Raw genomic sequence first — 27,108 nt, forward strand, 5'->3', positions numbered from 1 at the left:
TAATTTCCTGTGACCCATTGGTTGTCCAGGAGAGTATTATTCAATTTCCATATGTTTGTGAAGTTCTTGCGGTTTCTTATGCTATTGATCTCCAGTTTAATTGTACTATGATCTGATAATATACATGGGATAACTTCAGTTCCTTTGCATTTACTTAAACATGTTCTATGAACTAGTATGTGGTCTATTTTAGAGAATGACCCATGTGCAGCTGAAAAGAATGTATATTTTGATTTTGTGAGGTGGAACACTCTGTAGATTTCTATTAAGCCCATTTGTTCAAAAGCTTGGTTCAGTTCTAATATTTTTGTTGTTGATTTTTTGTCTAGATGACCTGCCTATTTGTGACAGTGGGGTATTGAGGTCCCCCACTACAATTGTATTAGTGCTTACTTGGTTTTTCATGTCCCTTAATATTTGGAACTATTTTTTTTTTTTTTTTGTACCGGGGATTGAACTCAGGACCTTGTGCTTGCTAGGCAGGCGGCAGAACCACTGAGCTAAATCCTCGGCAAAGAATAATAGAACTATTTTTTTTCCTTAATATTTGTTTTGTATAGTTGGGGACATTTGTATTTGGTGCATATATATTTATGATTGTCATCTCTTTCTCTTGGATTGTTCCTTTTACAAGGATGTAGTGACCTTCTTTGTCTCTCTTAATTAGTTTTGGTTTGAAATTTACTTTGTCTGTAAATAGGACAACTACCCCTGCTTTTTTCTGGGTTCCTGTTGCATGAAAAACTGTTTTCCATCCTTTTACTTTCAGTCTATGAGTTCCTTTTTTGAACCAGGTGCATTTCTTGTGTACAGCATATTGTTGGATTTTGCTTCTTAATCCATTCTGCCAGTCTATTTCTTTTGATTGGTGAGTTCAGGCCATTAACATTGATGATTATAACTGATATGTATTGACTTATCATTGTCATGTGATTTTCTGTTGTTGCTCTTTTTAATTTTTTTTCCCTCTCCTTTTAATTTCTTGCCTTGCCTGATGGATTTGCTCTGTTGGGCCTCTTAGAGTTGTGACCGTCATTGTCTTTTTCTAGGATATTTTTTAGAACTGTTTGGAGTGCTGGTTTGGTATTCATGAAGTTTCTCAGGTGTTCTTTGTCATGGAAGTATCTTATTGCCCTACCAATTTTGAAAGATAGTTTTGCAGGATACAACAGTCTAGGTTGGAGGTTGTTTTCTTTTAGGCCTTGAAATACCTCACCCCAGGCTCTCCTTGATTCGAGAGTTTGTGTTGAAAAGTCTGCTGTGATTCTGATGGGCTTTCCTTTGCATGTGATTTATTTCTTTTCTCGAACTGCTTGTAGTATTTTGTTCTTTTGCTGGGTTTCTGGGATCTTGATTATTATATGTCTAGGTGTAGTTTTTTTTTGATCATGGCTAGTTGGAACCCTTTAAGCCTCACTTATCTGTATGTCAAATTCTTTTGCTCTGTTTGGGAAGTTTTCTGTCATTAATTCTGTGAAGTTTTTTTTAATGTCATTTGTATTTTCTCCTGCTGTTTCATGGACTCCTATCAATCTTATATTATTCTTCTTTGTGTCATCAAGGAGCTGCTGTATTTCTAATGGTTCCTTACTAGTTTTAACAGATCTCTTTTCATGGTCACTGACTGTTATCTTGTCTTCTATATCTGATATTCTGTCTTCAGATTGACTCATTCTGCTGTGCATACTTTCAATAGAGTTTTTAATCTCCTGGATATCTGTTTGAGTCTGTTTCATGGATTCTATTTCTTTCCTATGTTGGGTGTTCATGATTTCCATTTCTTTCTTATGCTGGGCATTCATGGCTTCCCATCACGGTCCTGAACTCATCTATTTTGTTTTTATCTGTTTCTGTTTTAGAGTCTCTCATCATGTCTTTCATTCTGCTCACCATCTCTGTAGTTATCTGGGGATTTATTTCTGTTTTGAATTTTTCTAGTGCCTCATTCATCTGTTTTGTTACTCCCTGTGCTATCAGGTCAGGATGTCCAGGTGGTTGATTATCAGATTTTTCCATCTCATTTCCCCCAGAATTTGCCTTTGGTGGGCTGGAAGTCTGGGATTGTGTCTTACTTAAATGTCTTCTTATTTCTACTTTTGTTGTTGGCATTGTGCTTGATTTAGTTCCATGTTGATACTTGGATATTGCTTATTATAGGTATCTTTGTTGCTTGTTTTTAGAACCCTTATGGAATGATTGCTTCTCAGAGGTGTCTTCCAGTTTTAGCTGGTCTTTAGGTTTTGAGTCTCTAATGACTCTGAGGCTGTCTCATTTTCGTTATACCAGGAAGGACAACTGATTGGATCAGTCACAACACCGTAGCCCAAGTGATACAATCAGCAACACCATAGCATCAAGTACATTGAAAATGACAATTTGTGGTAGTTATTAATCTATCACCTTTAACTTTATGAATTAAATAAAAATTGAGGACCAACCCAACATATGTTCATTATGAATAAACTCTTCAATATAGCAACTTTACCCTTCAGGATGGGGAGTTAGAAGGAGTTGGGAAGGGAGGGATAGATAGGTAGAAGGACAGAGGAAGGTTAGCAGTGAGGCCAGAGGACACAGGCGAGAGAAGGAAAAAGAGAATAAAAGAAAAATAAAGAAGAAATCTGAATTAGGGCCAGAACAGGAACACAAAGGGAGATGAATAACAATGTGGGACAGCAAGGGAGTGTGTGTGTGTGTGTGTGTGTGTGTGTGTGTGTGTGTGTGAGAGAGAGAGAGAGAGAGAGAGAGAGAGAGAGAGAGAGAGAAAAGAGAAAAGAAAGAAGAAAGAGAAAACTAAAAACTTGAAAAGAGTAGAAAAAGAAAAAAAATTAAAAATAAGAGCAAAAAAATACTAATAATTTTGAAAATAACAAATAAAAGGGGCTGGGGATTTGGTTCTGGTGTCTGCCTAACAAATAAAAGATAAAAATGAAGGGCCTCCTTCAGGGTATGTCCCTGCTGTCACAACAGAGAAAATGAACAGGAGGCAGATATAAGTCATTGAGTCTCAGCAAGGCAGCAGCAGACCCCTGAGATTCAGGCTGATTTCTGGCTGCAAGGCCCAAGTTGAGCTCCCTGTCCTCCTGTAGGATTGAACTCTGCAAGGTTCTACTGCAGGTTTCAGCTGCCCTTCCCCTGAAGATAGTACAGGTTCTGATGGGAGGTGATGATCCCTCCAACTTACCCAGTATGGTGGTATGGTGTGCCTTTACTGCAGAGATTCTTTTCACTTTTCCAGTGGGCTTCAATTTTCATTGAGGAGCCTGAGAGAGGCCCTCTTTTGGTTGTTCACTTCTGCTCTATCTTCTGGAGCTCAGGAAAATGGCCTTTATGACTCCCTGCACCTGTGGGGTGTGGATCCAGGTACAGGCACAACCAGGAGGCCAGAGGCGGGGTGGGGTGTGGGGCTGGGTTGATGCTGCAGGTGCCTGCTTGGCTCTGCTCCTCACCAGTGGGCCCTGGCTGGGAGGCCTGGAAGGGGGTGGTGTAGTGCAGATGGATGCGGGCGGCTCCACTCTAACTTTAGAATTTTAGTTGCATTAGGTAAGATAGCTTCCAGTTCCTTCTAAAGATGGGACAAGGGACCTGGCAAAGTCCTGCCCAGCTTCGTGCATCAGGCAGGCAGGACTTTCATTCCTAGCCTCGTTACTCTCAGCCGATACGTTCAATATACCGAACAAAAAGAGGACATTTAATTATCTTTCTGATTCATACGTCGAGATTATTGTTCCTCCTCTGCTCACAGGTTAGCTTTTATTTCTGGTTTAACAGACACTGCAAGCTGCAAACTGGGTTCCTTTGGCGCACAGTGCTGCGGTTTGTTTACAGGTGAGAAAGTCAGGTCCTCTGAAACCACTCTGGGCAGTGAAATCAACAAAGCATGCAGTTCTCCCTTTGCACCAGGTGGGGGCACTCCTGACACTGCCTAAATATTATTTACCCCTAGGGGACCCCCCCCCCCCCCCCGGCCAAGCCATTTCCAATGGAAGTCCTCAAGTTGGATGACAATAGTAGCTGGAGCACAGCTGGGCCACTGGTAATTTTTGAAAAACACCCTAAGCACTTCTAACATATGTAGGGGTGAGAAGATGCTGGGTGTTAGATATTTACAACCAAGTATTATGGAGAAATCTGTGAAGATTGTTTTCTTGTTTAATTTAGAGCATGGTTCTCTAGAGTACAAATAAGGTGACATCAATTGGTGTTTCCATCGTCTATGATGAATTGTCTCCATGGTTTGAGAACCACACAAACTTGGTTGCTTAATTGCACTGTATCTTACTTTTCTCATTGCTGAGACAAAATACCCAGCACCCAAAGTTAAAGGAGGAAGAATTTATATTGGCTCAGTTTGTAGAGGGTTCAGTGCATAGTTGGCTGGCTCCAAGGCAGGGTGACTTGGCAGAGGGCATTGCAGAGGAGAAACAGTTCATGGTAGGCAGAAGGCAGCAAAATAGCAAAGAGGAAGCAGCAGACTTCTGTCCCTTTTATCCCTTCCAGGTTACCCACCTTTTGGGTGGTGCCACCCACACCCAGGGTGAGGCAACCCTAATCCCAGCGTCACACACCCTAGATCCAGCCACCTCCACCTATGACCCCATGAGGCTTTGGGGGGACATCTAGATGCACTGTGTCCTAACTTTGTCTGCACTCGCTGGCTGTTCCTTCAGTCTTTCTCTGTCACTTGTCTGTTTGGGTACCACCATCATCATCTACTCCATGTTTCCTGTGATGCTAGGAAATGCTGGTGCCCCTTTGCTCCCTCTGCCTCTGCCTCCCTACACGGACTCACTTTCTCCCCAGTCTTGTCCAGGCTGCCCTGAAAGGCTCCAGCCTCTGCTGGCCAGTATAGATTTTTCCACATCTGGCCCCTCTCCCAGTGTGAACTCAATGAGTAACAGGCTGCTCCATCCCTCCCTCCACCCTGGCAGCTCTGCATGGAGCCAGAACACAACCTCCATGTTCTGGGTGTTTCACATCAGCTGGGAAAATATTCATGTGGTGACTCCTGCATTATTGTGAGTGTGGAGAGCTGCTGTGCCGGCTTTGGGCCTTTCAGCTGGCCGCTTGTGGCCTGGGAGAGCCACCATACCTGGGGGACACGCCAGTAGTATCCCATCTCTGGGCGAACACAGCCCTGAGGGTGCTTGCTCAGCTGTGAGCGTGCAGAGTGGTGGCCATGGGGGTTTACACAGGGAAGCCAGGCAGCAGAAATGACCCATGGGAACCGAGTGACAGGCAGGACTGGTAGCTCTGCTCCTGAGGGCAACCTTAGCAAACACAGCTGTCTCTGGGCCCCGGCTTCCTGGCCTGTAGGAGAAGACTGAGGCCTTGGCCTTCTGTACCTCAGTGAGCACATGGAATGTGGTGTCTTAGATTCCATGTGAGATGGAGGGGCTGCACCCCCCGACACTGCTGCTAGGTAGCAGGGTCCTGGACAGCCCTGGGGTCTCTCATCCTACGGTTCCATGATCCTGGTAGGTGACCTCTAAAGTCCTGTTGATCCTGGCCAATGTCTCCTGCCTGCTTCATCCTCTCAACCACTCAGGTTCACAGGAACAAGATATCCACATCCATGGTTTGGTTATCTTTCAGACCCTGGTCCTAAGTGGATGCTCCCTCTTCTTCCCCACGGCCAACCTTGTCATCTACAGTGGCTTCTACTCCTTAGTGTTTCCTTGAACACCTGGCTGGATCGTGGGGGAACTGCATCCCTCCACCCACTAGCATTCTCTGAAGCACTAAGGAACCCATGCTGGACTCAGCCATCAATGTCCACATGGGAAACTACAAAGTGGTGCTTTTCTTACACACGCCAATGACATCCCACCTCAAAAGAATCTTTATTATCCATTCTCTCGGCCATTAAAAGATACGTTAACATCCATCTCTTTAAATAAAAGTAACTCAGAAGATAATTTTTAAAAAAGATACACCTTTTGATTTCAACACATCTTGAGTCCTAATTTCAGCATAACCATTATGTTGGACTTAATTCAACTGAAGCTAATGAAAGTAATGACTGTGACCCAGGGATTTCTTGTCAGGTCTCAGAAACAACTTTGAGGTCTTCTTCTAAAGAGAAAGAACTCAAAATTATGAACATCAGTGCTCATAGGCTGTGTGGGTGTGTCTGTTCACGGGACGGGACCAGCACTCTGAAACTTAGTACTCTTGAGTGAAGGAAGGAATCTGTGGATCCTGCGGGTTCTAGCACTTTGCTGCACCACGAGAGGGCAGCATAGTACCAAGCTGGAAAGGTGGTAGCTACACAAACTTGGGGTTTGTGTCTCAGCAGAATGTTTGCTCCTACACTTTGAACTGCATCCTGGGGTCTTCCAGGGAGCCTCTTTCCGCGCTTTTCTTTCAGCAAGACGACCTGGCTTCCTTGCCCTGGATATAAGTGTCTCAGACACCTGCAATTCAGTCAGCGCAGGTTAAGAAAGTAATGGGACACTGTTTGCTCCTTAAACTTTTTAATACACATTTCCCCCTTCTGTTTTATGGTACCTTTGAATTGTATTTATTATGAAGCAAAAAGAACGTGTTTCACATAACCCCATAAGTGATTTAATGAGCTTTGGCTTTGCTACTGGTTTTAACCATATTAGATTTTATTTACATTGATCTAGCCACAAGTAACCACACCTATCCCACTCCCAAGTGTTTGACAAAAGTTTCAAAAACTAACATGTTTTATATAGCAATGAAGGACACACCTAATAGCACCAAGAGGTGTGCTAATACTAAACTTAATCATTTGTTGACTGAAAATGGACCTATAGAGACCTTTCTGTCCTTTTCCCACCCCTAAAATCAATTTTGGGTTTTTGATCCCATTTGGTTATTGGTGAATTTTAGATCCAAGTTTTGGCTTTAAAGGCAAAGAACCAGCTGTTGTGTTTAATGGCAGCCTCTGATAGGTGTTTAAACTTTTAGGTGTCTAAACGGATAGGTGCCAGTCTTTTCACTGAAGGCTGTCCTTAGAATGTAAGGAAGGTTTTCTGTTGGCTTCGCAAACTTGCTTAGATTGAACACACCACAGTCAATTTGTAAAGTTATCAAATATGGCATTTTGCAAGACTACATTAAGGAATTAAGAAGGTAAAAAGCTTTCAAGGTAAGCATTTCCCACTGTATCATATGGTTGAAAAATGTCTCATTGATGAGACTGTCACGTTAATTGGTGACTTTCAGCCTTCTTCCATTCCGCATGTGTGGTAGAGACCTCTCCTCAAGCTCTGTGCTGTAACTGAGTGAGCAAGGCTCACCAAGGCTGGGGTGCACACACTGCCACCTGAGTCACCATGTGGATCCTGTGTAGCACGCTCTGGGTACCTAAGTTACAAAGCAGGCTGAATACAGCGGCTGGGCAGGTACAGATCCTACAGGGCCCAATGTTCAAAAACAAAACTGGCGTGATAGCTAATGTAGGTATTCTTACTGCATACTCCAATTTTCAAAACCAATTAACACCAACCATGACTCTGGAAAGGATTTGCGAAACATCACTGCCAGGAAACTCTTCTCAAAAGCCTCCTGCATGAGAGAAATCAGGAGAGAGTCATTTTCATCCTATTAATTTAAAAAAAGATTTTCCTTAAAACTACTAAATATTCTCATTAAGAAAAGTAAAGAGAACAAATGTCTACGAAGAGTGCACACAACCAGCCCCTCCCACCCCACAGTGATCGATGCCCCTGCCCTTAGCTGGGTAGCTGCCCACTTCTTACTGTGACTGACAGCCTAATAAGGAACCCGGGGCTATCTGTTCAGTATGAACCCACAAGCTCACCAATTACTTTTAAATTATTGCTAATCTGCCCCAAAATAACAAGCATAAGGAATAAAAATATCTCAACAAGAAACGTCTGCTGAAGAAGCCTGAACTTCCGGTGCTTTAAAAGGTTCAGTTCAGAAAACTTACCAGAATTTAGTCAATAGAATTTAGGCACTAAGGTTTTTTTTTTTTTTTTAAAAAAAGAAAAACTTGTAGTTTATAATAGTTCATTGGTTCAATTAGGAGCGAAAGAGAAGGGAGTTTTGTAATGCAATTGTCCAGCAAAGGAAAACGCTTTAAATTGGGGGATTATGTGCACAGGCCACCTGTAGGGCATTCAGGGCCCTTTTCTATAATGCCTCAACCCATGCCTAGCTGCCTGCAGGCTGGCTAACAATGCCGGGAAAAGCTGTTTAAAAGGCTGCACGCACTTGTGCCTCTGGTCTTCACTAACTGTTACAAGTCTTCCTCTCCCTCGCTCTCTCTCCTTTTTAAAGTAAAAGTCCCACATCCCTTTAATGGACGAACTTTAAGGCCCCGCGGTGGCCAATTGGTCTGCAGCAAGAGGAGCCGGGCAGCAGGGAAAGAAACTTCAGACTATACAGCACATTTGGAGAGGAGAAAAGATCAAAGTTTTTCAAACTCAAAAGACCAAGTTCCCTACAGATTAACCCTATTCATTTAGCTCCACTTAAAGGAATGATGTGCTGAGCCAGTAGGCAGACAGGTAAAAAGTTCAACAATTGCCAAAGCATTCTTCTGCTAATTCAACAGCCTTCTGCTCAGATAAATTAGCTTAGTCTTGACAGAGGAACAATAGCTTTTTCTCTAGGAAAAGAAGTACATTTGGTATACACAAGCATGGAAGGTTATTAAGATGTTAACCCGTTAGTTTAATCCAGTAAAGAGCGCCTGCCGCACTACCAGATTGTCAAGTGACTTGTACTGCAGACCGATCTGGTTTAGAATATCAACCTCCACTCTCCAACAGTGACCAGTTCCTGAAAAGCCAGGTGCTTTCAAAATCACAGACGCGAGATATGAATGTGGGGGTTTGAAACCTTTAGTGACATCATACGAGATAAATAACAAGGCCTACGTGGAATCTCTATCTTTGCAAAAGTTTCATTTACACACGCTAAAGTGAGTTGTAATCCATGGGTCAGCAAAGAGTTACCATCAAATACCATCACTGGAGAAGGTGCAGAAGCTCAGTTTTGATTTCAGTTCCACAGTGGTATTTACTTTGCTAACAGTTTGAGAACTCGCGGTTAACAGGTAATTTTCTCCATGCCTAAGGTCAGTGTACAGAGTGACAAACCAGAGAATGTCCATTTCCCCTAAGAGTCCTTGGCAAGCCCCGGCAAGGTGACAGCTCAGAGGAGGCGGGGGAGCGGGCAATGTTTAAATCATTTATCAAAAGTCATTTTATTGACAAAATAGAATACTTATATTTGTTCTTACAGGGGTAGCCTCTAAACTTTTTACAAAAAAATTTACACAATGTATATCTTTAGATATATACATATTTTACACATTTTTACAATTTAACAAATAATTATATAAATACATCCTCTAATGTAAGAAACCCGTATTTACTTGGGGTGTATAATTAAGACATATCTTGTTTAGTTAAGGCATCTGCCTGGTCATTAGGAATACCCAAACCGTGCAATGCTGTCCGGTCGCCGTCCTCCCCCTCCGGGATACAGCCGGAGGAAGAGTTCACGGGAGGTGGGGAGGGAGGGAGGCGTTCCTCGGGTGAAGGCTGCAGCTCAGGCTTGCAGTCCGCCAGGAGGAGCTCCGAGTGTCAGTGGAGGCCAGGGGCCGGGAGGCTTCAATGCCAGGTACTTTGTTGGAGCAAGTCATTTAGGTCCCAGCTAATGGATACCATTAAGAGTTCATTATCATGCTAATAGCAATCAACACGGTGACGGTGGGAACCTCCGCCCTTTCAGGGTCCCCGAACCCCGCCCCCCTCCGCTCAGACCTGGGACAATGGCATCTGCTTCGGGTAGGACACCGAGCTGGCCGTGCCGGACCGCCAGGTCAGGCCGGTGCTGACGTCGCTGTACAGCGAGCCTCCGCCGCCCCCGGGCCCCGCGCCGCCCCCCGGCCCCGAGCCCCCCGAGCTCCCCGCGCCGCCCTTGCTGGCCCAGCAGCAGCGCGTGCACAGCGCGCGCCAAGACTCCAGCGTCTTGCCTGACCACACCCACACGCCCGACGTGATGCCCACCACCAGGCACATGAAGTACTTGAGCATGAAGACCGCGTAGTCCGGCCGGCGCGCCTGATCCGGCTGCAGGTCGCGCAGGCAGGGGCAGTTGTGCGCCGCCTCCCAGCGCGCGCGGTTGTGCTGCTCGTAGAAGAGGCAGGCGACCACGACGGCGGCGGGTACGGTGTAGAGCACGGTGAAGAGCCCCAGGCGGATCATGAGCTTCTCCAGCTTGTGCGTCTTGGTGGGGCCGCCCTGCTGCTTAATGACGGAGCGGATGCGGAAGAGCGACACGAAGCCGGCCAGCAGGAACATGGTGCCGATGAAGAGGTAGATGACCAGCGGCGCCAGCACGAAGCCCCGCAGGTTGTCCAGGCTCTGGTTGCCCACGTAGCAGATGCCGGCCACCGGGTCGCCGTCCACCGAGCTGAGCGCCAGCACGGCGATGGACTTGACGCTGGGCACCAGCCAGGCGGCCAGGTGGAAGTACTGCGAATAGCCGGCGATGGCCTCGTTGCCCCACTTCATGCCGGCCGCTAGGAACCAGGTGAGCGATAGGATGACCCACCAGATGGAGCTGGCCATGCCGAAGAAGTAGACCAGCAGGAAGACCACCGTGCACAGCGCGGGGCCCGTGGTCTCGTAGCGCACGTGCTGCCCTACGGCGCCCAGCTCCTCATACTCGCCGCGCGCGCCTGCGCCCCCCGCGCCGCCCGCCGGGCCCCCCGCGCCTGCGCCCGCGCCCCCCGCGCCCGCGCCCCCGCCGCTGCAGGCCACCTTCTCGTGGCCCGCCACCAGGCGCACTAGGTAGCCGACAGACACGAAGAGGTAGCAGGCCGAGAGGAAGATGATGGGCCGTTCAGGGTACTTGAAGCGCTCCATGTCGATGAGGAAGGTGGACACGGTGGCGAAGGTGGACACGAAGCAGAGCACCGACCACAGGCCAATCCAGAAGACGGTGAAGGCGCGCTCATCCTGGCTGAAGAAGGGGTTGTGGCAGGGCAGCGCACAGTTGGCGATCTGACCAGTCCTGACGCGGTTGTAGAGCGGGTGGCGCTCGCTGGACACGCTGACCATGGGCGCGCGGCACTGGCACCCGGGCTCGCAGGGGGCCTTAGCGCCGCCGCGCGTCCCCGTGCCCCGGCCCGCGCCTCCCGCGCCCCCGCCGTCCGCGCCGCCCCGATGCGGGGCCCGGGCGCCCGGGGCCCGGCCTTGCCCGCTGCCCGTGGCCGGCTGCTCGGCGGGCGGCGGCGGCGGGCCGGGCGCGGCCGTGGCGGGGTCGCTGCGGTTGTAGTCCATGCACAGCGTGTCGGGGCTGCCCTGCTCCGGCAGTCGGTCGCAGCGCATGCGGTCGGGCCAGGCGAAGCCGTACTGGCGCATGAGCGGCGCGCAGCCGGCCTTGGCGCGCTCGCACACGGCGCGGCAGGGCGGCAGCGGCTTCTTGTAGTCCTCCAGGCAGATGGGCGTGTACATGGAGCACAGGAAGAACTTGAGGTCCGGCGAGCACTGGATCTCCACGAGCGGCCAGAACTGGTGCACCTCCAGGCCCGCCTCGTCCTGCGTGTCGTGGTTGAACTGGTTGGGCATGTAGGTGTAGTTGTAGCCGACGCCGCGGCACAGCGGCACGGTGATCTCCTGGCACGCCAGCTCCTTGGCCGAGGCGGCCGCCGCGCCGCGGGAGCGCTGCAGCAGCGCGAGGGCGGCCAGCAGCGAGGTCACCTCCAGCAGCGAGCTCCACTCCATGCTGCGCGCGCGGGGGTCCCGGCGGGAAGGGCGGGTGGGTGGGGGCCCGCGCCCTAGGCTCGCGCTCAGCCCCGGCTCATCGCCCGCGAGCCCGGCCCCCGCCCGCCGCGGACCGACCCCGACTCCGCCGCCGCTGCCGCGAGTTTCCTTCGGGCTGCGGCGCCTCAGCCCTCGCGGGCCAGCTCAGCACCTGGGAGGAGGCTCATGCCCACCCCGAGGCCGCGCCGCCTCTGCCGAGTTGGGGGCCTCTTCCTCCGGGCCTGTCCGCCGGCCGTGGCGCACGGTACAGCCCCTTCTCGCAAGCGCCCGGGAACAAATCCAGACTCGGAGGCGCGGACCCCGGTGCCCGGTAGCACTGCTGGAACTGTACCCCGCGCCCAACTTCTCGGCTGCAGCCCGCGAGGGGCCCGGCCGGCTCATGAATATTTATACACCTGGGCCCGGGCTCCGCCCCCGTCCCGGCGCGCCAATCACCGGGCGACCTGCTTATGAATATTTATACACCCGGGACCGGGGCACCGCCCCGGCACAGGATCGCCAATCACCGGCGGCGGGGCGGAGCCCTCGCGCCCTGGGCGCCTGGGTCCTTAAGGAAGTCCGCGCGGCCCCGGGAGCCTGCCGTACTCCGGGAGTTTGATCATTTGGGACGGAGTGTGAGACCGTGGGCCCCACGAGCCCCAGGGCGCCCGAGATCTGGTCCCGTTTCCCCGAGTCTGCGCTCGGGGACTAGAACGGGGTTGTATCCTAGCTTGCGCCTCACCAGTCCGTCTCAAACCAGCCAAGACCCCGCCTCCTGCTGGCCACGAGTGGGGGACCTGTTGGCGGGCCTCGGGCCGAGGGGAGGGGAGACTGGTCGGGGGGGCTGGCAAGGACTCCAGGGGGATCCCCTGCGGTGTGGGAACGAGGAGCTCCGGGGTCCCTTCTGGCCTCACTGCTGACCGGGGAGCTCCGGTTTCCTTTCCTAGAAAGTGGGGCGGTCACAGCTCTGGACTCTGGATAAGTGGGGGAAAGCAAACGTACACCGCCGCTGGACCCAGTGCTTTCCTTCAGAAGAGAATTCCATACTTCCTTTGAAAACAAAACGAAAACTTGTAAACGGGACTGGGAGGGCACTTTCGGGCGCAGTCCTCGGCCCAAAGTCCCCGGCGGACCAGAGCCCCCTTTCCTCCCGGGAGGCGACGCCGCGCCGGGGTGCACTGATGCGTCCGGAGGTGGCCGGAGCCGCGCGCGTCCCCGGGGCGCCCCAGCCACGCGCGCGCCCCGCTTCCGCCTGGGGAAGGGGGGTGGCGGAGGCCCGGCGGCCTGGCAGGTTCATTTACGCTTGTTAGGACGTCCCGGGGGGTTGTCTTTCTCCCAGAACGGAGTGTTTATTTTTTAATTGATGTGCTGTTTCATTTAGCGCTTGTATGGAACTCATGCTGGGGCTGTAATTACTGTAATCTCGGGAACAAGCGTTTCCGTGAGCCAGGAGGGTGGCACCAGCCTCCCCCTCTCCCTCCTCTGTCCCCCCCCCCCCCCGCTCTAGCCCCTCCGCCCTCCTTTCTCTCACTCTCTTTTTCTCTTTCGGTTCCCTGATTTTTGCTCTTTGTCACGATTCACGCCAGGAACAAGTAGAAGCAGAGAACACAAGCTGCCAGGGCGTGGGGACAGAGAGGTCAGTTCAGGGGTTTTGCTGCCCTTAGCAGCGGCTGTTTAAAAACAACTCTTGTAGCAAAACAAAATTAGCCAGCAGGTCGGCCGGCTGCGGGAGCTGGTGGGCTCTGTCTTCCGCCTCCGTCCGCGTCCTGTCCGACCGGGAGCAGCCTCCTCCCGAGCCGCTCCGTGGGCGCAGAGCAGACAACTCCGCCGCAGCTCCGCGCTACTTCTGTGTTTTCGCCCTTCGTTCCAGGCCAGGGCCCCGCGTCCTAGTCACACCCGACATCCTGGCTTTTTATTTTTAAATGGCAACCTAGTTAGGACCTCTTTATACTGAAAGCAACACTTCTGACTTTTGTTTTGGAAAAACTTAACTCCATAGGAACCCGAAATTCAAAGCTGCGGAAATATTAGCCAAATCGGGAGAAAACACACCCTTAGGAAATGCGGATTCGACCTTGACTTTTTTTTTTTTTTAAATCAATCTTCCTCTGTATCGGAATTTCCCTTTGTGGTGTGCTGGAGGCAGCGTCACCGATCTCTTCAGGGGGAACCTTGCTCTGGTGGGCTAATCCCCGGCCCACTCAGCTGCACCTGGGAGTCGAGGGTTCACGACAGCCCCGTGACGCAGACTCCCCCGTGCGACCCACACCCCCCGCGCCCCCCACCCCATTCCCTCAGGCCGGAGACCACGAGGGGAGGAGCGAGTTTCCAAAAGCAACACCTCCGGCCAGTTTCTACTGCCTGTCTCCAGCAGGAAAATGGCAAATAGTGAAGTTTAGAATTACACTATATAAATTTACTAGAATTAGGCAGAGACAAGCTGACATTTGAAAATTGATGCTGAAAATAGTTGATTTTGGCATTGTGGTTTCATTTTTTTTCTTTTGAGACAAGATGAAAAGTTTGATGATGTGGAACTTGGAAATTTTTGGTAAGCTTGCATGAAAAAACAGGCAGACAAAAAGTTCAGACATTTAAATATCAGGCTATTTGCAGGACATTACTGATTTGTGATATTAAAACCACTTACATAAAAATCATGAGGGATTTACTCTTGAGAAAATGTAGCAAACATTTTTAAATTAGACAGCTCTACTTGACAGTCTTTCAGAAAAGAGAATTATAAAACCAATCAGTGTCAATGATAGGTCAGCTAAAAGAAACCATACCATTAGTCTATGTTGCCAGATAAATAATGACGTTTTCTTTGTATTTAGTAAAGCAGTTATATTTTAGGGGGGAATAGTTTTAGTGGCATAAATAACAGGAAAGCTACAGAGATTTCTGAAGACTTGTTACTGAATGGCATATAAGCATAATACTGTTTGTATTAGCTTTCCAATACTATCATAGCAAATACATGAGATAATTAATTTATAAAGAGGAAAGGTTGGTTTTGGCTGGCAGGCTTAGAGTTCCTGTCCATGTTGGTTTGCCTCATTGCTTGTGGTCCTGTGGTGAGACAGCTTAGCATAGTGGGGAGTGCGTAGTAGAGCAAAGCTTATTGCCTCACTGCTGGAACACAAGAAAGAGAAATGGCTGGGGTCCTACATCCCCTTTCAGGGCACGTCCCAATGACCTAACTTCCTTCCACCAGGCTCTGCCTCTTAAAGGTTCCACCACCTCCAGATAGCATCACAGGATGGGGACCATCCTTTAAACAGACCTCCAGGGAATGCTGTAGACCCAAATGACAGCACAGTTGAAGGCATGGATCCATGTCAGAGAAAGGAAGGTTTTGCTGGGCACTGAATACCAAGTTAGACAGGAGACTATCAATACAGCTAGCATCTGTCTGAAATTTAGGAAATGTTGAGAAAATTATGTGGTTTTTTTGTACCAGGGATCGAACTCAGGACCTTGTGCTTTCGAGGCAGGCGCAGCACCACTGAGCTAAATGTCTGGCCCCAACCTGAGAATCTTGATACATGAGAGGACGTAACATATACTAATCAAATTATATGCTTCAAAGATGATGACATGGGGAACTATTTGTAACTCATTAAATGCCTCAGTATTATATTAAACAGTGGTATTTCTAAAAGCTTGTTTTTCTTTCAGGTAAATAGTGAAATACTGTTATAGAGACTATACTATATTATTATTATTATTTTTTGGTACCGGGCATCAAACTCAGGTCCTTACGCTTGCACAGCAGGTGATGAAACCACTGAGCTAAATACCCGGCCCAATATTATAGAGAGCATTGCAGTATCAGATAATGTTGGGGTATCTTGGCATTTTTAAAATCTGTCTTTCACAGGATGATGTCTTCAATCCATAAATGGAAGAAGATTTAGGGGTTAACTGGTCTTCTATTTCTAGTAGAATTAATACGAGTGCTGTAGTCTGGATCTTGAATATCCCAACAACCCATGTGTTGAAGGCTTGGTTTCCAGCCCCTAGCACTATTGGAAGGTGCTGGAACTGAGAGGGTATGGGAACTGGTGGAAGGATGTCAAGTCATTGGGGGCATGCTTAGAACGGGAAAGGAGGGCCTCTGTACTTCCTTTTCCTCTCTCTGTGCTCTCTGGCTGTGGTAGGTCGAGCAGCTTTTCTTTAACACACACTCTCCACCATGATACGCTGCCTCACTGCAGGCCCAAAGCAACAGAGCCAGATAATCATGGACCCAGAACCTCTGAAACTGTAAGTGAAGATAAATGTTTCTTCTTTTAGACTTGATTGTCTCTAATTGTTATAGTAACAGAAAGCTGACTAACAGTGGTTGAGATTATTTTCATCTTATTCCATACTAACAGTGAACTCTGTTAAAGATCTTCCTCCTCTACTTTCTGGCCCATCAAGAGAAGGATCCTGTAGGAGGGACATACATGGCTCTGTCTGCTGAAACAAGGCCAGCATGCAAGTGAGTGGAAATAATGAGGTACCTACCATGTGCCACTGTTTTGAAATCAGATGCTCGTGTTATAGCAGGCGCCATTTTGGAAAATGGAAACTGCATTGTCACCAGGTAACTTTATTTTAAAATGTGTCCTAAAAACCAGTCATTGTGTTTTTTTTTCTCATTTACATTGGAATAGTGACACTCTTAGGGATGCATTATGCATTAGTTTAGGAGATTTGGGATGCAATAAAGACCTTCAAGTAAAACTGGCTTAGCCAAGAGGACACCTTGTTTCATGAAAACTAGAAACAAGAAATTCACCTTTGGTTCCTTTTGCCACTCACAGGTCAGCTTGCAGCCCCTTGCTTCCTTGGTGGGTCCATGGTGCTTTTTTGTTATGGAACCATCATGTACAGAGGAACAGCAGCCAAGGCAAGAGAACAGAATCCCCCACCCCTTTTAGAAAAGAAGGCCTCTCCTGAAGGCCCTTGGTTAACTGCCCCTCAGAGCGCACTGGCCTGAACCTCCCCTGTGGCCTCCCTGAACTGTAAGAGACGCTGGAAAAGTGAAGATCTGATAAGTAGCTTGAGACATGGGGCTCTGGTGACAAGGAAGGGAGCATGGGGACAACCCACAGTTTGGCTATATATTACTGTGTGCAAGAAATGAACTTGCAAGCAATATCATTGGTTAGCGTGCCCAATCTTTAAGCATTATTTTGTTCTGGGTTAGGAATTAAGTGTAATCTCAATCCAAGAAAATCTTCTTTGCCCTTGGTACTGAGGATGCAACCCAAGAAGCACAGGCTACATCCTCTGCTCCACCTCACTTTTAAATTTTATTTTGAGACAGGGTCTTGCTAAATTGCTCAGGTTGGCCTTGAACTTGTGACCCTCCTGCCTCAGGCTCGAGAGTTGCTGAGGTTATAGGAATGTGTCCCTGGCAGATCCAAGAAAATCTTGGTATTTACATATTTTTCCTTTTGAAGTTTATACAGTAGAGTTTACTGTACAGGTAGTGAGAAAGAAACGTCACTTTCCTATGTGTTTTATTTATAAGGTGTATAAACTGTGTACTGTAGTCTAATTCCTTAGTTCCTTTTCTTTAAGCTTTCTCCCATTCTTCTTTTTGAAGCTTCAATAAAAACATAGCCACTTCTAGAATTTTAGTTTGATTTTTTCTTTTTATGTCCCCTATTATGTAAGTTTTTGTATTTATAAAATTAAATATAATGCAGGAGAAGCTGTATTGAATCCCACCTCTAAACTGCATGTGAAAGAACCTTTAAATCTGAATAAATATTGATTCAGGAAAAGTTTACTTCTGGTAGCAATGATCCATTTCAAATGGAGTAATAAATAAATTTGAATAATAAACTTTTATATCAGTAATACAAGTAATACATAATAGGTCACTAAGGACATGCAGATAACAATGGCACTTCTATTTTATTCAGGTAAAAAGGTATAATTTCTTCCGGAGGTGACTATGCTGGACTGTATTTCCCAGGATGAGTCTTGCATGTCTAGAAGCAAGTTTACTTCTATAGTGTAACCTTATAGTTTATTCTATACAAGTATTATTTGTTATATACATTTCATGGGGTTTATAAAAATATACATTATATTACAATACTTTATAAAGATAAAATAAGAAAAATTGATGCATTAACATGTTGAGTTATTGAGATAATATCACAACATAATTATGACTCTTGGCATACTTCCTTGAAACCTAGTCCAGTAGGGTGTAGTTTGAAAAATTCTTGTCTGAATTGCATTCATAATATGCTGCAAATATAAAGAAGAAGCAGGATATAAAACTATATAACTGGTGTGGGTCCTGCTATACTAATAAATACTTATAGAAAAACAGACTAGAAAGATATTTCTAAATCTTTAAAATAGTATCCATCATTGTGTTTGCAGGAATACATTAAGCAGGAATAATTTTTCTTGCTTTTTAAAAATAATGGTATAGTTTTATACTTAGGAAAATAATCTTGAAACAATCCGGGACTTAGTACTCATTCTGCTATTTTGTGCATTTTCTTCTTATATATATCAAAATTGCCAAAGACCAAAGACTGTCTTAGATACCTTTTCCTCACTAGGTATGGTCAAGTGTTATTTAACTGATTCACAGGTCGACTCCTTGTCCTTACCTTGGGTGATTTCTCTAATCCCAGCTCCCCAGGGCTGTGGTTTTGAAAAAGATGAGGAAGTGGAAAGGAGGAGGAATGTTTGTTATTGGAGTTGGCGGCCGTAGAATTGGTCTTAGTAGAACTCTCTGTGGTGTCAACTCTGAGTATTCACGGCACAAGATCCAGTTCTGCCTGGGGCTGCCTGGCCCATGGCCCATGACATTAGGCCATCCCCATATTGACATAACAAACTGCATGAGCACTTCCTTCAGCTGTTACAGGCAAGGTAAAAGTGACCGAAGAAGACTTTTGGTGATGTAGAGAAGAGGTCAGCCTTGGGGAATCCAGCACTGTTCTGCATTACCCATGTGGATAAGTAACATACGTACAACCTCTTGTACTTAAAGTGTGGCATGGCTAATGGAAGGGTCCCATGTGGGGTGTGAGAGTTAGGGGAGGTCAAAGATGAAAGGCACCAATCACAATGCCTGGACTATGATAGGTGAATTGAGGGACACTATAGTTTACTCTTAATGCACAGAATGATAGGAAATGGATCTCTGGCCGTAAAAACTACCACTGGATGAAGTTATCATGATTTTTTTCCTCTTTTTTTAGTGGCAGGGATTCTCTTTTATGACTCATTCATAAATTCAATGTTTATTTAGCAGAAACTCTTCTGATTACTATTGTTGCATAACAATGACCCAAGACTTGGTGGTTTAACACAGTGATTTTATTTTGGGGGTCAAGAATTTCAGACAGGCTGGTCTAGGCAGATCTTGCCTGGCACCTTCCCTGCATTGCAGTGAAATGTCCACAGTATTGTCCTTGAGGATTGATGCAGCCACACCATGAAGGCAGCACACTCATGCAGAGCATCCTCCTGTGTCCTTTCTCATAGACAGCAGGAGGTGAATGGATTGCTAGTGCAGTCAGGCAGTCCTCAGAGTGAGCCAGATGAAGAGCAGGACCCTTTCATGACAGCCTTGGGTTCACTCAGTAGATGTGACACTGCTGTACGCTCTGTTTGCTGAAGCCATCTCAGCCTGCTCGGATTTGAGGGAGGTAGCATGAAACTACCTCAAAACAGAAGGGATGTCAAATATTTTGGGGGCTATATTTTAAAACTGCCTCACCAACCACATGTCAGGCTCTTGAGTTAAGTGTTAGATGGACCAGATAGTGTGTCTTTTTCACGGAACTCAATTGGGATGCTCACAGATACATAGTTACAATGCTGTCCAGTAGACATTTACAAAGCACAGAGAAAATCTATTAGGCAATAAGTAAGCTTTCTTCAAGAGCTAGGGAAGGGATTTGTTAGCTTGAGACCAGGAGGGTTCCAGGCTGTGCACAGAACACTTAGACAAAATTGCCTTTACATTTGCTGTTCATGAAACATCAAGAAATTTCCTTGAGCAGAAACATTTTTATTTGTAGCCTACCAGTCGATACAATTTGTAACCTGAATATGTTACATTTGGAGCTGCTGAGTTGAGGGTCAGGGACCCGGTTTTCAGCCTTTCCTAACACAAATAGACTGCAGAGGCCCAGAGAGTTCTCACCTCACGTTTCCCTGGGTCTGGGGGCTGAATCTACAGCTGTACAGGTTGCCAAGAGCGAAGTGCTCCCCCTCTTTCTGTCTGTCCGCCTCAGTGTGTTGTTTTAGTTCCCTCATGGTTCCACGGTGACTGATGAAAACTCATGTCTTCACAGGCTGATGCCAGGGAGGAAGTGGGGTGTTGTCCCGTGCTTCCTGTTAAGTGTCACAAAGGCTTTTCTGGACCTGACTTCCTCTCACTTTTCATGGGTCAGCATTGAGTGACATCAGTGAGCCCTGGCCTGGGCTGAGCAAACTTGAACAAAATCAAGCTTTGCCGAAAGACCAGGTTAGTGGACTGGCTTTCCGTAGGTGACCAGGGTGTCTACTCAAACCTTAAGGCCTCTAATGCCTTGGAGAGGAGCCCAACATCTCTCTTGGGATCTAACTTCTGCTCTTCGTGGTCAGATGCTTAACAAAAACTCATCTGCCCTAGCTTGCGTTATGAGAACAAGGCCTTTCTCTTCTTTTCCCCATAACCTCACGCAGGTGGAGTCTATTAATAAGATGACAGCTGTTTCTTTTACCTGAGCAGTGTGTTTTGCTGAAGAACATAGTCCTGCTTTAGAAATTCTGTTGGCTGTTGGCCTCTAGGCCCGGCCAGGGTGGAGAACAACCTGGGTGGTTTGTAGTGTTTGCTCATGTTCCTGTCTCCCTGCAAGCTCCCGGAGGGGTAATTACTTGCAGGAACACCTTCCTAAACAGCCAGGAAGCGGAGCTGTGAAGGAGTGCCAGAGATGAAAATTTATTCCTCACCTGTGTGTTTTCCAGAGTCTCATAGGGTTGAGGAATAAATAGCTTCCAATCACCTGCCGAGAACATAGAATCCAGGGGAAGCATATGGTGTTTTAGTCTGTGGATAAATCCAATTCCCTACAGCTAATGTCCTCCAAACAAACCAATTTCTAAAGAACGATGCCCCGTGAGGGGACTGAGATTCATTTGTTCTTTATCTTTCCTCTAGCACTTCGTCTCTTTAGTCCATTTTGCTTTCTGAGCCTTATTCCTATTTTTTTTTTTTTTTTTGCATCATTCTCTGTTCTCAGGAAAATATTTGTGGCACAATAACTGGGCATCCTGTTCTGCATTTGGCAGTTGCCTTTCTTCTGTAGGTGCTAGTTTGGGAGAATTTGTGGGGTCTCAATGGCCTGCTTTTAATAGAATGGGAAACCTGGTCCTGTTGGCACAGGATTCTGTCAGGAGATTCCTCTGTCCTACCCAAGGTGAACGGTCTTACCTAAGTGGCCTTTTATAATTACACAATGATTTGCTCTCACCCTTATTTGAGGGTCCCTGGCTCAGTGAGCACCAGGCACAGGTGGGGAGGATCTTTTCTCCAGGTGTGTCAGCTTTAGGATATTCTGGTACTTTGGGAGCTAAAAAGGGAGGATTCGTGGTTTTAGTTACTGCTCTGTCACCCTGTTGATTATTAATCATTTTGTTCTCCACTGAGATCCATCTGGTATCTGGATTCCTGTTACCAAAAAATACATCTACCTCTCTATCTACTGTGACATTGTCTCTCTGTTTGGAGATCTCTTTGCTCTTGTCCTCTAGTCTTAAAAGAAATAGAATAGAAAGACCTTCTGCTTTATCTGTCAAAAATTTGAAAAGATTCATTTTCTATTCAAGTTTGGTTACCTGATAGTAATAAAATACCAAGGTTTCCGCTGGAAGGTAATCTATTGAAATTATACATCCTGATGTTTTTATTAGAGTGCAAAGTGTAGGTATAACTAAATAGTGACACCGAACATATAATTTGTAATTGCAGAGTGAGACATGTGAGCCTTATTCCTAAAGCCCTCAAGTGAGCAATAAAAACTGTACCTAGAAAAATGTTCAAAGGTTGGATTCTATGCTAATAGTTATGATAGGGAATAGACACTTTGTTTAAGAATGAGAGCCACCGGAATAAGGATGGAAAGTGGTTTGATCTGTGTTACATTGTTAATGTGCTGGAGATAGTGAGAGAGACGACCAGACTGCCAAGATTGGAGTCGAACAACTCTAGGGACCAAGCACAGCTGGTCAGTGCCGGGCTATGGGCTCAACTCCTGTTAGTATTTAGGATGTTTCAGCAACTACTGACAGTTATCTGACTCCAACTGGCTCGTGCGAGGTGGAAATTGTTATTTCACATAACAGGAACAAACAGAGAAGATTCACATGTTGGTTGATACAGATTTTCAAAAGTATCAAGGATTCAGATTTTATCTCTCTGCTCTGCCCCATTACAGGGTGTTGATAACGATGACCTCAAGTTACAGGATAGCTGCAGGATTCCTGCCATTTCCCAGCTGCCTTTTGGCAGATTTTATTGACCAAGAATGGCCGAATCCCCATCCTAAGCCAGTCATTAGCAAGAGGAATGAGAGTACCAGAAATGGTTTAGAGACATCAGGTTCTACCGTCACAGAGGTGGAAATTAGTTCTCATTTTTCAGAGTTACCTGGTCTTGTGGAGGAGAGAGAATACCTGGATAAAGGTGGGGGTTTTTAAGAAAGGAAGAGGGAACCAGTGTTGGATGCTGGGAAGGCAAGCAATGTTCTGCCACTTGTCTCTGTTCACCTCTACCTCTGTCTCCATCTCTGGGTATTTCTATGGTCTAAGCCTCAGAGCAAAGGCACAAAATATATTCGGATGTCATGGTTCACAGAGGAGACTTTTCCCACCCCATGTATGATACCACGGTGCTTTTAAACAGCACAATCCTTGCTTGCAAACAGAATCTTGCTCCAAACCCCAATGCCTGAACACACAGGATATCTACGTTTAAATTTCAGTTATGAAAAGGACTTTCACATTATGAGATTAATTTTAGAAAACCTAGAAAAGCTATCTGCATGGTCACAAATGTGTGATGATATCAATTATGAATGACATCTGTGTCCTCATTTGCACATCTGAATTCAGAAAGAGACCAGGGCTGGCTTGTACCTTTCTTGACTGGTGTCTTGTAAGAAGCTTAGCCAGGTGCTCAGGAATGACATCAGCAGCTCTACGTGGAGCTTCCTGTAAATGCTGATCCCCCAGCACAATTCACTGGGTTGAGGGTTTCATTGTGTGCATTGATCCTGGGGAGCCCCAGTCCACATTTCTATAAGAATCATCTCCACTGGCTTAGCTCTTCTGGCCACTGCTGCCCTCTGGGGTTCTCCCTGGCTTCTCCTGTGGCTTCAGCTGTGTATCTGGAAGAGGCATTGGCTGGGCCCCTCTGCTCTTAGCATGCTGCTAGTCCTCTGGAAAGTTCTGTTCTCTCAGAGATAAGCCTGCCTCTCCCCAGTGCTGCCAGTGACTGAGGTCAAGCTGGAAGCACTCACCAGCACATAGATAAAACCATACTTTCTAGTAATAGTTGTGTTGGTTAAAAAGATTTTATAAAAAGTTGCCATCAGCTGCCTTATATCTTGTTTTTCAATTCAAGATGTCCTAAAGTTACTCCTAAAGTTACCTCTACCCTGCCACAAACATGGTGTTTTTCTTTTATTAAAAAATTATATTTGGGCATATTTCAAACATATAAAAATTATATAGAAAATACAACAAACAAGTCAACAATATTTAATGTGTTAATATTTTGACATTTGCCTCAGATTTGTCTTCTGTTAAATAAACAAAAATTTACAAGTATGACTAAAGTCCCATACCCATCCCTGTCTCTCCCCAGAAGTATACATTGTCCTAAAGACTGTGTGAATGGGAACCTTAACTGGTTTTGAAGTTTTATGCATAAATATACATATAAATTATCTGGTTTGGGTTTTTTTTTTTGTGTATGTGCAGTGCTGGAGATAGAACTCAGGGCCTTGTGCATGTTAGGTGAGTGTTCTACCACTGAGCCGCACTCCTGGAACTTTAAAATGTTTTGCAAATGGTATTATAGTTATTCTTTTACACATAGGTTTATAGATAGCATTTGCATCACGTTGGAACTTCTTACAGTAGTCTGCTGTATGAATAAGCCACATTCTAATCTGCCCTACCACTGATGAACGGATCGGTGTCTCTAGTAGGCTTAGTGTCTGCAGTGAAAATCTTGGGGCCTAACCTGGTGTGCGTGTGTTCTGCAGTTGCTCCGAAACAGCTAAGTAGAAGTGGAATGGGTGATGTGCAGAGTGTGCTCACCTTCAGACTGGCAGAGTATTGCCATGTTGCTCTTCAGAGCGGTTGAATGGAGTCCACGCCCCTAGAAAGTGTGTGGCAGTTTGTGATTTCCTCCAGCCTCATTCACATGGAGATTAGGTCCTACCCATCTTGTGGGTTTACCAAGGAAGCTCATTGCTTTGCTCTACAGTTCTCATTTCTTAGATTACTTTTCCCCCAAGTTACTTTGTTTTTCTTTATTTTTTTCCCCCTGTCCTTTTGCCTTTGATGTTTTAATTTGGGGAAGTTCTAAAAATATCTTGAATAGTCAGTGTTCTTGCTAAAGAAATGTTTTTCTGAGTCCATGGCTATGATTTTATTGTATTATATCTTTGGTTAAAAAAAAATCTTTAAAAATGGTTCAAATTTATGAATCATTTTCTTTTTTGGTCTCATTTAAGAAATTCTCCTCTAACATGTTATAAATGTATTTTGCCATTTTTTTCTAAAATTTTTGAAGGTTTTGTCTTAGTTACTTTTCTCGTTGCTGAGACAAAATACCTGACTCCCAGGTTTATTTGGCTTGCAGTTTGTAGAGGTTTCACTCCATAGTTGGCTGGTTCCAAGGCAGAGTGGCACGTGACAGACAGGCATCACAGAGGAGAAACAGTTTATGGTGGACACAAGGTAGCAAAAACAACAAGGCACCTTAACAGCGTCTTTCTGTCCCTTTTATACCCTATCTAGGCTACCAGGATTAGGGTGGTGCTAAACCAATCAGTGGACTGATTTAGTGATTACACACCCTTAATCCCAGCATCACACACTCTAGATTCAGCCACCTCAGAAAAAGCCCCACCTAAGACTGCATGAAGCTTTGTGGGGATAACTAGATACAAGCCAGAACAGGTTTCTTTGTCCCATTCTTTCAGTTTTTACTCTATGTCCAATATATTTTTGTGATTTGTTTGAAGTGGGGATCTAATTCTATTGCCTTCCATGTGTACTTTGTTTCCTTTTCGGGCTCTCATTTGTAATGAATAGTCTATTGTTTTCTCTTCATTTGTAATGTCACCTCTCATACATACTCCGACCTTATATGTGTCCAGGTTTGTTGTTAGGTTCTAGTAAGTTACATTGACCCACTTTCTCTTTCTGCATTCCTAACACATATTTTAATTACTAAGGTTTTATAATTCCTGGTAGATGAGGTGAGAACACCTTGATCTTCCTCTTTAAAATGATCTGTTATCCATTTTGCCCCCAAGAATTCCAGACCCATGTCATCCCAAGGTCTGTGCAAACCCTGTTATATCCAGGGTTTTGGTTCCCCATTATTCCTAAATTTCACCTTTTGAAAGTCTTATTTAAATTGTTTGCTCAGAAGTTGGTCCTCTTTATTAGCCTTTTCAAGGAGTCTATTTTTGGTTTTGTTGAATCTAATTATTATTATAGTTTCTTTTGTGAACCATGAATTATTTAGGAGTGTTTTTAAATTCTAATTTTCATCAGACATGTTCTGAAGACGGTGTTTGAGAGTTTCTTTGTGGCTCAGTCCATTGAAGATCTTTGTAAATGTTCTGCATGGAGTTGAAAAGAATGCGATTTCTGTAACTTTTGTGTACAGGGTATATATAATTATTGAGTAATGGAAATTAAAATCTCCTACTGAAATTGTGGGTTTCTAGGTTATTTCCAGTAAATCTGTTTGTGTTTATTTTATTTGTTTTGAGGCTATGTTCTAGGCACTCTAAGTTCAAAATTATTGTCTTTTTGGTGAATTCATCCTTTCTTTCCTTATTAGGAGATAATCCTTTTTATCTCTAAGAATCCCTCATACCTACCCTCTTTAAAGTTGATTTTGTTGATAGTTATATGTTTCTATGAGCTTTTGCTGTTGTTATTGTTAGTATTTTTCAGAGACCCTTCTGTCCCATCCTTTTATTTTCAATCTTTCTGTGTTCTTAGGTTTAAAGTGAGTTTCAGGTTAGTAAAATGTAACTAGGTTTTCAAAATGCAATCTGCAAATCTCTGTATTTTATTTGAGAATTCTGGTTTCTTTATATTTATCATGATTACTGTACACTATATTTTATCAAATTTTAGATACCAATAATTGTAAGATGCCAGCCTTTTTAGGTTCCACTAAGAAAAAAGTTACAATTAAATGATAATATAGTGATCACTTTGAACTTACTAAAGGTATCCTGTAGAGTTAAATATTTTAAAAATTATATGTTCATCTTATACACATATATGAGTGAAATGAATTGATACAGTTTTCTTAAACAACTTTATTGAACTAAAATTTACATACCACATAATTTATAAACTTAAAATGTAGGATTCAGTAGGTTTTAGCATACTGACAGAGTTGTACAATTGTAACTACAATCAAACTTAGGTCATTTTTGTTATCTCAAATTAAAACACTACCTACTAGCTGTCATCTCCTAATTCCTCCACACTAAATCTAGGCAACCACTGAGCTACTGAGTGCAGCTTGGGAATGCTGTTACACTTCTCACTCCCTCTTCACAGCTGCACTATGGTTTTCAGGATTTCCTTCTGAGATGTTAACACTCTTGGGCAAGTTTTGAAGCTGGCACTTTGGATGTTTGCATATGCATGGTCACTAAAATCCATGTCACAATTGCTGTGTGGCCAACTGTGATTGTTATACATCATGAATTGAGCTATGCATTCTGATATCAGAGATGTTAAAATGTGAACAACTATAACAGTGATGAATATTTTTGTGCTTTATTTACATATAAAAGTATAAAAACATTTTATTTTACTTTATTTTGCTTTCTTTTGACATACCTTTTTTTTTCTGGAATATTTTTGTCTCCTTTCCTGCCTTTTATTGGATTGATTAGCTTTCTTCAGTCTTCCTTACTGGATCAGAAGTTGCATGTTTCATTCTAGAGTGTTTCATGTTCATGTTTGACTTGACAGAGTCTAGGCCATATCCCTATTTGCTTCTTTAATAATTCACTAAATCAATGGTTTTGACTCTCTCCTCATCTTATATTATTGCTTTCTGATA

General features: G+C 45.2%; 2 protein-coding genes across 2 annotated transcripts; one reads left to right on the forward strand and one right to left on the reverse strand.

Moving 5' to 3' along the window:
* Nucleotides 1-6,459: 6,459 nt before the first annotated feature.
* Fzd8 (frizzled class receptor 8) lies at nucleotides 6,460-12,151 on the reverse strand. Its single transcript, XM_087206939.1, has one exon. It carries the CDS (start codon nucleotides 11,736-11,738, stop codon nucleotides 9,765-9,767), a length of 1,974 nt encoding a protein of 657 aa, XP_087063065.1. The 5' UTR covers nucleotides 11,739-12,151; the 3' UTR covers nucleotides 6,460-9,764.
* On the forward strand, nucleotides 11,737-26,796 carry LOC110345248 (uncharacterized). The gene is made up of 2 exons (XM_087206815.1): nucleotides 11,737-16,025; nucleotides 16,139-26,796. The coding sequence occupies exon 1, from the start codon at nucleotides 11,737-11,739 to the stop codon at nucleotides 12,373-12,375; it is 639 nt and encodes a 212-aa protein (XP_087062941.1). The 3' UTR covers nucleotides 12,376-16,025; nucleotides 16,139-26,796.
* Nucleotides 26,797-27,108: the final 312 nt, after the last annotated feature.

This window comes from Heterocephalus glaber, unplaced genomic scaffold (assembly GCF_053883595.1).
Source record: "Heterocephalus glaber isolate CG9 unplaced genomic scaffold, H.glaber_assembly_v1.0 deba00000738, whole genome shotgun sequence".
NCBI lineage: Eukaryota > Metazoa > Chordata > Mammalia > Rodentia > Bathyergidae > Heterocephalus > Heterocephalus glaber.